At 46.1% G+C, this 12,076-nt stretch overlaps 1 protein-coding gene across 1 annotated transcript in view; it reads right to left on the minus strand.

The window, feature by feature from the left end:
* USP13 (ubiquitin specific peptidase 13) overlaps positions 1 to 10,885 on the minus strand; it is a 50,113-nt gene extending 39,228 nt beyond the window's left edge. The window contains exons 1-2 of the mRNA XM_036388724.2: positions 10,718 to 10,885; positions 1,590 to 1,715 (exon numbers count right to left, since the gene is read on the minus strand). Of these exons, the coding sequence (XP_036244617.1) occupies positions 1,590 to 1,715; positions 10,718 to 10,870 (279 nt within the window). The 5' untranslated portion in view covers positions 10,871 to 10,885. The remainder of the gene's footprint in view (positions 1 to 1,589; positions 1,716 to 10,717) is intronic.
* Between the last annotated feature and the right edge of the window lie 1,191 nt (positions 10,886 to 12,076).

Here is a 12,076-nt window from a genome sequence, read left to right on the forward strand (position 1 = left end):
AAAGCTTGGCTTCCAAAACCAAAACCACAATGCAGCATGTGCCAGACACTTCATAAAACACTTGATGTTTCACATTGCTCAAAGGAAAACATGGATGGCACTTAAGAAGAAAATAGTCATGGCAAAAAAAGAAATCCACAGCTAATATATGAGGAATCCTGGCTATGAGCCTTATTAGATGATGCAATATTCACCTGCACTGTGTATCAAACCCTGTTTCCTGCCACATGACCCAGAGAACCAGTGAGTTGCCACCTTCCAGCACAGAGCCAGCCCCTCTGCTACATCATGATACACCCAGAGAAAAACAGGAACCACTGAACTTCTTCAGTCAAAGGGATTTGCAACACCAAACAACAGTTGGGATATTTGTTTCTCCATTTTGGGGTTCTTCAGCCTAACCTTTATCAGGAAAGGAATTTTTGAGGCCTCATTTTAACCCCAGTTTACCTGAACTTATGGAAGAAAGTTATATACAAGGAAAGCTGACAGGATTTTTGCCCACCTGTCTCTAGATAGCATTTTCAGGAGTGTTAAATTCAGTCAGAAGAACCACTGCTAAAATCAGAGTAGGCTCTGCAAAAACTCAGTTAACAGAGTGAAGGAAAATGTTGGTATTGCCCTTAGAAGCAAAGGCAATTCTAAAGTATAACAAACATCATTTACCATCTCATCCTGGAAGATATGCAATCCACTTCACTGTAACTCTGACAAAATATGAACATTCCTCTACTGGCAATAAGGTAAGTAGTGAGGGCACTTTATATAACTCAAGGCCTTTATCACCCAGGGGAAGCCTTGCTGTAGAATGAGAAACAAGGATTTTAACCCGCTCCAAACAGTTATTGTTCTAAGCCCTCTAACTTGCCAACAGAGACAAAGCTTATGGGAGAGTGAGCTATAAGCAAACCCAGAGCCTTCCTTATAGCTCAGGTCAGAAGTAATTAAGAATCTTTTAAAGATGCCAGACAAACCACAGACAAGCAGAGCTTATAAAGCACAGGCTATTTGTGACTATATGATGGTATGGAAGAGCAGTGAACATGCACACCCACGTGTGGGGAAAGGCTAAATGAGGGCCAGCATTAATTTAAGCTAAGCTTAAGATCCCAGACCTGGTCAGGGTTTAACTGCACAGGAATCTTAGGATGAAAAGGAGTCCTGTCACCCTGAGATGAAACCTCCTATGAAAAATAGAAATCAGCAGCTTCCAGTCAAATCTGAGCCAAACCCAGTAACTGTACACTTAAAAGGCAGGTTTCAGAAAATATTTAGCTATGTATAATGTGCACATAACATGCAGACAATATGTGTGTGATACACAGAAATGAGAAGTGAAAAACATCACTGAAAGTCAGGAAGGAGCTGCCTTTAAGGTCTGACTCTTTAGGGCTTTTGATTCATCTCAGAACTGAAGCTGTAGGATTGTTTGGGATCCAAGCACCTGGATTTGATATCCAGCCCCAAATCTGAACGCGTGCATTTCAGTCACTCAGGACTTGGTCTGTGTGTCTGAAATGCATTACCCAAATGAGCACAAGAGACAGGAGCAGTGCTGGGGTGGCTCCCTGGCAAGGCACAGGTCTCACCTGTCTCAGGTGCCGTTTCAGGTGCAGGTAGACACACTGTCCCGTTTTCCGGTAATGCCGCTCGATGTGCTCCCTTCCAAATCCCAGAAAGGTGTTCATGCACACGTAGAGACCTCCTTCTGAGTCCTGCAAGGAATGGCACAAACACTTACAGCAGGGAAGGACAGGAAGGACTCAGAACACAGACAAAAGAACCCCAAGAATTACAGACCATTTCAGTTATCAGGCACACACTTAAAATATGGCTTTCATAGCACATTATGGTGTTTACACTATCAGTCCTCTGAGAAACTTCCCCATCATATCATAACACATATCCCAAAACTTTGGGATAGAAACTCTTTGAAATTAGTTACTTTGCAACTATAGATTAGTGAGTGTCCAAATTGGAAGTCTAGAAGTTGGTCTTGAAAAATTCCACTTGAGCGTCCAACCCACAGAGGTTCATAGACACAGAAATTTGTAAAGCATAGAAATAAGCATGAGCATTTATTTGAAATAGCAGAATTTCTTGTGGGCATTTGATTGCAAGAACATCATTCCAAACCAGAGAGGCACAGCAGAGTTGATGGTCCAGGGACTCTGCCACAATTTCTACAACTGATCACAATTTTGTCTGAGAAAAAAGATCTCAAGCCACCTCACAGCCCTCAAAACTGGCAAACAAAAACTTGACAAATGTTTTGTGTTCATTCTTCAGTATCGATCAGGGAACCTCTCCATCCATGCAATACAGAGCTTGGAGACAAGGGCATTACAAAAGCAATATAAAGATATATACTCCTGGTGCTGATCACAAATGCTGACATTTCAGTTAACGTAAGCTGGCATCACTTTTTGCTCTCTCTAAAACTGATGCTGGCTGTTACCAGAGTCTCGCTCAATTTTAGCACCACTCTAAGACCTCTCCTACATCAGACTGCCAGGAGGACTTTCAGTCATCTGCTCATTGGTGTTGGATCAATTTTTCCAAGCCTCTAACATGTATTGTTTTGAGTAGGTGGTGCAGAACAAAGATTGAGCCTTTCAGAAGCTCTGTGACCTTCCTTCTATTGTGAGCATGTTTGTGCCGTTGCACAGCACAGAACATCTTGTGTTAAATTCCTCAAAGAACAACATGAACTACACTCATTCATAGGCACCTCAGAAGTAAATGATAAATATATATATGAAATTAAGGATCATTATCTCCAGAAGCAAATCATATTAGACACATACACGCTGCCTGCTCTTCTATCCCGCATTCCAAATCCTTCTGCATTTCCTCCTTCTGTGAGAAAGTCATGGATGTGTCCTCTACAAGAAGATCCTAGAGGTACCCAGTCTAAATAAAAATATACAGTGTTGTCACTCTAGGTCTCAGGAACTTTGTTTAAAGTTTTGTTTTCCTGGAGATCATTCTCTCATTTTTTGGAGGGAATCCAAGAGACCACTGAACCATTTCTGAGGCAGCCTATGACAACAATCTGACACTTTCAGTATAGGAGCTAAATGTAGAGTCTGAGTAAGTTGGTTGTGGTTACTAACAAAACAGATGTTTCCCCAAGAGAGCACAGGCAGAGTGTTCTCTCCCACAGCTTGGAAAGAAGTGGACAGACTGTTCAAAAGCCCAAAAGGTCAAAGTAAAACAGAAGCCTGTGTGAAAAAGACACCTTTGTAGATGGCTGAGTAAAGGATTAGGCCCCTGTTTGGTGCTCAAAAAACACTCGACTGTGATCTAAGACAAACATTGTGCTGGTTAATTTAACCCCACTAAGCAGACAAACAGTTCTGGAAGGAATGATATTTTACATTGCCTGTGGCATGTAAATCTTTGTATTTGACAATCATCTTAGATGTGTGTGAAAGTTTATGCTGGAGGAAGGCAGCTTATCTGAACTACTGGAGAGACTATTCTACACCAGAAAAGCATAACTTCTCCTGACAGACAAAACCTTAGGAACTTTAGCTGATATTTTTCCCCTTCATTCTTGCTTGAGGCTGCAGCAGACATGTAGTGTGAAGTTCAGGATCAAGCAATGCATAAACATTCTCTTCCCTTATCACTCCAGTCTAAAGGCACTGCTGGGGCAGAAGCTTGTACTTGGTCAGGCTCCATCAAGGCCCACTCACAAGAGCAGGTTCAGCCCTCTCACCTTCTAAGCAGAAGGAAAAGGGATTGCTCCTCACTGTATTTCTGCTTGTTCTTTGCTGCTAAGGTGCTCATGGCATGCCAGGTGCTTAATTCAGATAGGGAAACAAATATACAGCCCACATCAGGGAGAAAAGTATTTTAAAAAAAGAAAAAAGAGCTGCTTTTACTTATTTAGACACCAATTCATGTTTGGAGGAAGGAAAGAGGCAGAGAACCCCCAGGGAAAGAGAGGTAAAATGCACCAGTTGCTCCCTCTCAGACTCAAAAGCAGAGCAAGGAAGCTGGTGGGTGAGAGGCACACACAAGCACCAGCCATGGGGACAGAGAGAGAGAGATGGCACCCCTGATTCCTGCTCACCCCTGATTCCTGCTCACCCCTGATTCCTGCTCATCTCTGATTCCTGCTCACCCCTGATTCCTGCTCATCTCTGATTCCTGCTCACCCCTCATTCCTGCTCACCCCTCATTCCTGCTCACCCCTGATCCCTGCTCACCCCTGATCCCTGCTCACCCCTGATTCCTGCTCACCCCTGATTCCTGCTCACCCCTGATTCCTGCTCACCCCCTCATTCCTGCTCATCTCTGATTCCTGCTCACCCCTGATTCCTGCTCATCTCTGATTCCTGCTCACCCCTGATTCCTGCTCACCCCTGATTCCTGCTCACCCCTCATTCCTGCTCACCCCCGATTCCTGCTCATCTCTGATTCCTGCTCACCCCTGATTCCTGCTCATCTCTGATTCCTGCTCACCCCTGATTCCTGCTCACTCCCTCATTCCTGCTCACCCCTCATTCCTGCTCACCCCCTGATCCCTGCTCACCCCCGATTCCTGCTCACTCCCTGATTCCTGCTCACCCCTCATTCCTGCTCACCCCTCATTCCTGCTCACCCCCTGATCCCTGCTCACCCCCGATTCCTGCTCACCCCTGATTCCTGCTCACCCCTGATTCCTGCTCACCCCTCATTCCTGCTCACCCCTCATTCCTGCTCACCCCCTCATTCCTGCTCACCCCTCATTCCTGCTCACCCCCTCGTTCCTGCTTACTCCCTCATTCCACACTGCTCGTGGCACCAGACACCAACAGCTTCCAAGCACCCCTAACCTGATCAGGACTGAACTAATGACCTCCATCCCATTATCAGCCCTCACAAACCATTTAGATCCCTCAGGGAAATTTAGGGTTTAGCAATTTCAGCTCCTGCAGTGGCTCAGACAACAATGACTTTGTACAAACACAAGGGCTGTGGTGATCTCCTAACATGGCAAACAGTTGCAGACTCAGGGACAGTGTCTCATGCACAGGTACTTGCTTTAGATCCTCTGGAACAATGGCAAAATTTGCAAAGAGAGTATCAAGAAGAGAGTAAAATGGCACCTGGAGTCTCCACATGTCTCCACATCCAAATGTGAAGAATGAAAAGGTGATCCATCCTGTCATATATAAATAAAATGTACCTGTTACGAGACAGGATCACTGTCTTTGTGCATTCTACCATGGTTTCCATGAGAATTTCCATACAAAATTCATGCCCATATTGGCTGCTACAGGCTCTGCTCAGGGTGTCTGTTCACCAGGAATCACCACAAATTAATCTGGCTGTGGTCATAAGAGTCTTGCTGTATAATTCCAATCCAATCTTTAATATATTTGAAAAGTTACAGGACCATCTCTAACATACACACATTGCACTAGATCCCACAATAGTCTAACTAAATTACACATATTTTATTTCAGGACTGGCTGAAAAAGAACAACAGATGTTTTGGCACTTAATATTCATCTCAACAACACATAATAATTTACAATGAAGAACAAAAAGAAAGCCTGTCTCTCTGTCATGTACCAATATTACCTACATTGAAACAAGGAGAAAAAAACCACAGCAAACCACAGACAACCAGCTGAACAGAACAGGCCAAAGAGATGGCTCCTGCAAACAAAAAGTTCATTTTTAAGTTTCCACTGCAGTAAATGTAGTTACTTCTGGGGTGGGTTGGGGGAACCAACACAAAAAATGTGTGCTAAGGCCAAGAATATATCTAGTCACATTCAAAAGAAATGTGGGATATGAGCAGTGGTGTGAGTCTGCCTTTTAGAGAACTGCCCTCTGTCACCCAAAGGTGACAGGAAAGTAATGGAGACTAAAGGAAAGCAGAAAAGGAATAATAAGAGGGTAAAATTGGGCATTGGGTAAAAAAATGATCAGAGGGAGAAGCAACAGAATCAGAATAAGGAATGGAAGGACACTGACATATGCAAAACGTTGAAGTCGAAATACACACAAGCAGTGAAGAGGAGCCAGGTACTACTGGAACTGGTGAGAGATGAGAGATGGGAAAAGAAGAGCTGGGTTGGGCAGAGAAAGGACAAAGGATGTGGAAGTAGGAAATAAATTACAGGGCCCAGTAACTGGACTGTTAACTTGAAGTGCAAAAGAAATCCTTCCCCTGCTCTTCCTTTACAAAAGCACGGGATAGCAGTGGATATTTCCCTAGAAGCAAATTAATTCACAGTTGCTTAACAAAGATTCCTGGTACCTCTGTTGTAGCTTCTGAAAGGGCACATGCACAAGGCCAATCCAGTACAGCACTTAAAACATTTCCTGGGAAGAAAAAAGCTGTATGGGCCAGTCAGCCACTAAACCAAACCCAAACCTCCACTCCAAGAGGTGCATGGACTGCTCACACCCACCTATAAATCACAGCTGGACTCCAGAGCAGTGCTATGAATTCCAAAGCAGTGTCTTGGACAAGTGACATGCACAGGCAGGATCAAAGCTTCACAGTTAGTGAGCAAATACAATGGCAAAACTAATGCTGGGTCAGGAGTGCTTCTAACCTGCAGGAATAGAGACCTTCCACCCATCCCTCCCCACTGTTTGGGGCAGCTTATCCAGGTGAGGCTGTGTGAGCCCCTGGCAGAGGTGTCTGAGATCCACCAGGGCTGATTGCCAAGCTCCAGCCCAGTTCTGCAGCCCCAGCAGTGCCACCTGAGATGTGGGGATTCTGCTTTGTGCAGAAACCTGGCTGTACAGCTCTGTTGGTCACAAAAAGAGTGCTGTCCTTCCAGAACAGAAAAGCTGGGGAGAAGAGCTGAGAGGAAAATTGATGGTTCCACAGGAGAGCTCCAGCACTTGTCTGCATCTCTGTATTTATCCTGACACTCTGGGTACCTCAGAATTCAGGTGTCTCTGCTGCCCAAAATACTCCTGTCCAGCACCAGTCTGGGTAACAGGATGGTCAGTGACACATAAAGAGGAAAAGGCTAGTAAGATCCAAATTTAAATCAACTCCAAGGAAATGCACAATGCACATACACCCTGGTTGTTCTCCCAAGCACCACAGTTATTTCTCATGTGCGAACCACTGCAGGCACAACTTCTGCTGATATTACCACTCACCAACTTCAGAAGAGCAGTGAGTTAACTGATGTGAACCAGCTGAGTGGCCTGGTGCACTTCCAGCCAGCAAAACACCTCCCCATGTGACAGCTTTGGCATGTCCCTGTCAAGCAGCAGTACCACACTGCTCTGACTTTTCAGGTGATCACCCACCACCAAGCAATTGACTGCCTCCCTAACTAGAGGTCATTTTGCAGCTAGGCCAATATCCTCATCTGGAGTACTCCCTTTGTCTTGGTGTGTTCACTCCTCTTGTTTCTCCTCTGCTGCTCTCATTCCATCAATAGAAACAAGATCCAAGCCTACCCCTCACAGACACGGGCCTCAGTGACTTCCTGATTTTCCTCAAGGAATATTGACCAAAGGAGCTGCCAGACAGGAGGTGCTTATTTCTAGAATGTTTTATGCAACACAATCACCAACATCCCTTACACACTCCAGTCTCTCAAGGATTTCAGTCTCAACTGCACAACCAACAGCAGAGCATCAGCTCAGCTCAGACTTTGGGAATTGTCCCAACATAACCATTACAGAGTTCCCGAGCCACAAAAATGAAGTCAGCAAGATTCACAAAGGAAGCTGTTGTCAGCAGCAAGGTTTTCCAGCAGAGCAAAGCCAAACTTTCAGCTGCTCAAACAAACACAGTCCTGCACTCGACAGAGCCAGCCTGCCTGGTCCTGTCACCGTGTCAGGCTCATGGGCTGTGCTGGGGTTGTCACCATTGCCCTCTGTGGGGAAGGTTTCAGGGCATATCCACGTGCAGCATCCACAGCTCACATTAAACCATTTTTATGCCCCAGTTTGCATCCCTTTGCCAGCTGTTGTCTCCTCCCCAGATGTGTCACTCCCACAGCCAGTGACAGGAATGGAGAGAATGGCATGGAGCTGTCTCAGGGGAGATTTAGGTTGGATATGAAAAGGTTTTTCGCCCAGAGGGTGGTTGGACACTGAAGCAGGCTCTCCAGAGAAGTGGTCACAGCACCAAGCCTGATGGAGCTGAAGAAGTGCTTGGACATAGTGGGATTGTTGAGGTGTCCTATGCAGAGCCAGGAGTTGGCTCAATGACCCTCATGGGTCTTTTCCAACTCAGCATATTCTGTGACTCTACAATTCTGTGATAAATGATCAGATGTTTTTGAGACCAGGGCACATTAAAAGGTGGAATTTCCAAAGCTGAGTATTATCCTTCTAAAAAAATAATAGTACAACAAAAGATTATTTAATGCAACCTTCATATCTTCTGCATTTCACTGAATACAAATTCAAGCTCATCCACCAAAAGAGGAAGAGAAGTCACAGTGGACAAAATAGAAGAGAAGAAACCTACAGCACAGGTTGGAGATGTGGAAAAAGTCACCAGGAGGCATGACTACACCTCAGACCTGAATAATGAGAGGTGCAGGACTTTGTCAGCCAAGCTGCAGGGAGGTGGTTGGCTCAAATAGCTGCTGGGTCAATCCCTGGAGGAAGCAATACTCAACACTAGGCCAGGTTTGTGTTTTGCAGGCAGCCTGCCTTCCCTCCTCAATTCCTGTACAAAGGAATGGCTACTTGGAGTAGGAGCCCTCATCAGAAAAACACAGTTTTTCTAGAAGACATCAAAAAATCTCAAAAAATTAATTAAAATGTAAATAATAAATGACATATTTTTCTCATCCAATAAGCCAAGCAAACTAAAAAGTGTCACTAGGTCTCTTAAGTGCAAAGAAATTTGCCTCCTGCTTCTGCCAACTTTCCAGGGACCAACCCCAGTATGTTCCATTGGAAGAAGGCCAAATCTAAAGACATTAATTTCTCATCTGTTTGTATTTCCAACAATACCACCTCTCTGACAAGATCACCATGATACAGTTAATCCACGTGGAACAAACACACTAAATAGCCACTTGTACTTCCAGCTCTCACTTCTGAAGTCTCTCAGCTAATGACTCTCACTGTAGCACAAAGGTGACATTGTTCTCAGATCTTCATCCAAGAAAGATTTAAACCTCATGGAAAAGGAACCTCAACCAGTTTTGAGAACAATCAGTGAAGCTACCTCTATCCACTGGAAGATGCACTACACAAACCCAGAGAAGATGACACAACTGACAGAGGGACAAACAGGGCTGCAAAAACCACGTTAAGCTTTGGAAGTAGAAGAGCTTTTGCTGTGTTCAGTTGAGGCTTGTTGCACACAGTGGTGATTGATTTAATCTGTAGCAGTATTTTACATCCCTCCCTCCCTGTTAACAGAAATTTTTATAAACCATAATATCGAATAAGCCTGAAAGTGTTACTAAAAGCAACAACCATGTGCTCACCCAAGCAGAAATCTGAAGGAAAGAATGTGGTGTATTGATTTTCCCCCGCCAAAACCTCCTTAAGTATATAATGCAATTATCGCCTCTGCGGTGGAGTCCGATTTGGCAGTTCTAATCAGCCCAGCTCCCAGTACAGTCAGGGCTGCTGGGTGACACTTGAGATCTGAAGAGTGTGGGTAAAAATAACCTCTGTTCAACAAGACATGACAAACACCAGACAGCTGAGTCACCTTTAAAATCAAGTCTGATTTTCTGTATTAAAAGGAATTATCAAAAAGAGGGGGAATTATCAAATAGAAGGGGATAAAGGATTCCAAAAATGTCCCTGAAAGGTAACTTTTAATGAATATTCTGTAATGCAATGAGCTTCCTTCTGATTGCTGCCATTGACATTAACATCAACATAGAGTGCTCAATCACCTTTGGGAAACCTCAGTTTCCTGTGGAGAAGCAACTTTTAATAAAATTTTCAACCTCTTTTGATAAAGTCTAATTTCTAAGCACCTGTTTCTTACAAAGCACTGCCCATTTATGAAGGCTCCCAGTATTAGCAGTGAAGTTAAAAACTGAGTCAGGCCCCAGATCTGCCATGGAACACATGCAATCTGTGGATGCTGGTGGAAATAACGCCACGGAAAGTTTACTGCACATGAAATATTCATCTAACAGCAAACCAACCAAGCTGGTGGGGAAATACTACAAGTCCATTGAAGTTCAGTGATGTAACTGAAACCCTTGGGGAGAAAGTGTTTCAGGGGAACTTCCACGCTGATTTGCAGGATGAGCCTTCACCTTGAAAGCTTTCTATGAAGATTTTGAATAAAACGAGCACGGAGGCAGTAGAAAAGCAAATTAATTGACATCTGCTCGCCGAAATAAACCAAGGAGAAGGCCATTACTCTCCCTTTTTAACTACCTCGGTGTGAAAGCAAAAGCAGGGCTCCGGGTGGAGCAGCCAGACCCCGACAAGCAGAGCAAGCAGGGAAGCTTCCCCAAAACCACAAAATCCCCGTGTCCAAGCAACCACTTCAGAACGCCTCGAAGGAGGAAAACAAACGAACAAACGCAGGAAGGACGAGCCGGCGGCGATGTGCGGGAGCGCCGCGAGCCGGGCCGGGCAGCGGCGGCGGGGCGAGGGCCCGCGGCAGGTGGAGGAAGGGCCGGGGGCGGCTCGGCAGCCTGAGGGGAGGCAGCGGCCCGGGCAGGGTGCGAGGGGCTGCGGCGGGGAGGGGAAGGGGCCGCGGCGGGCGGGGGCGCGGAGGCAGCCGGGGGTGGATCGCTGCACTCACGGGCGAGTCGTAGGAGAAGGCACATTCCGTCTTGAAGACCCGGTCCCCTGACTTGGGCACCCGGATCGTGGGCATGTAGGGGACGAGCAGCTCGCCCAGGTCCCCGGAGGCCATCTGCGCATCGCCGCCGCGGAAGAGCGCGGCCCGCTGCATCCTCCTTCCCTCCCTTCCCTCCCTTCCCTTCCCTTCCCTCCCGGCTGCCCTCCCGCCCTCGCTCCCGGCCGCCCGCCCTCCCTGCCGAGCCGCTCTGCGCGGGCGATGGAGGCGGCGGGCAGCCGGGCCCGGGGCAGGGCGGCGGCGGGAGCCGGGCCCGAGGGAGGGCAGGGGGAGGGAAGATGCTATTTTTAATCCAATGGCAGCGGCAGCGGCACCAGCTGCGGCGGCGGCGGCACTCGGGGGTCCCGGCGGGGGCGGGCGAGGGGCAGGGCAGTGGGGCGGGATCGCCGCCGGGGCCCCGCGTCTCGCCCGAAAACCTTCGCTCCCAGCGGGGCGGCACGGAGGCTTGGCTCCTGGGCTCTCCGGGTAGCCCGGGGAAGGTTTCCCTCTGACCGGTAATACTCTGTTATACGCTCTGTTATTTATTTTTAAGCTTTTAAAGACGACATAAATAGATACATGTGTGTGCGTGTATGTATGTATATGTATATACATATATATTGTATATATATATACATATATATGTATATGGAAGTATATATTAATATAACTGTATATGTGTATATATATATGTATATACATCTGTCTATGTATCTATGTTTGTGTGAAATACACGCAGTAAAGAATCTCTCCTCTGTATTTTCATTCTCAGCCCCTCATTGTGGCACAGGTGTCTCACATGGACTGTGCTGACAGGTGGGATGTCCCCACCTTCCAGAAGAGCAGGTCGGTGTGGGGGATATAGGCTGGGAATGGCCAGCATGGGATGCTCGAGAAGCCTGTGGCAATGCCAGGAGCCAACTCCCAATTTCATGGCTTCAGGGGCAGTGCCTTTACCTTAAAATGCCCTTTTTTTGGCCTTTGCTGTGTTTCTCTCTGCTCTTCACTTTGAAAGAGTAACGTCAGAGGAGAAATAAGAGTGATCTTTGTAGGGAAAAAAATATTGCTGCTGTTTTCAAGCAGTAGCCAATAACTACTACATATGCCTGGCAGCAACAGCATTAAAGAAAGGACCAGTCCATGTAAAATGAAGATGCATAGAACAGATGAGTTGCCTTCCACCCATCATCCACCATATATCCAAGGATTCATTGATCACTTTCAAGGAGGTGATGTGACCTTTGCTAGAACCACCTTTTACCTCAAAATTAAAATTTTCAAAAAGTGGTTCTAGGAAAATCTCAAAAACAGAATTGAAAAATG

Source organism: Molothrus ater, chromosome 10, assembly GCF_012460135.2.
Source record: "Molothrus ater isolate BHLD 08-10-18 breed brown headed cowbird chromosome 10, BPBGC_Mater_1.1, whole genome shotgun sequence".
NCBI lineage: Eukaryota > Metazoa > Chordata > Aves > Passeriformes > Icteridae > Molothrus > Molothrus ater.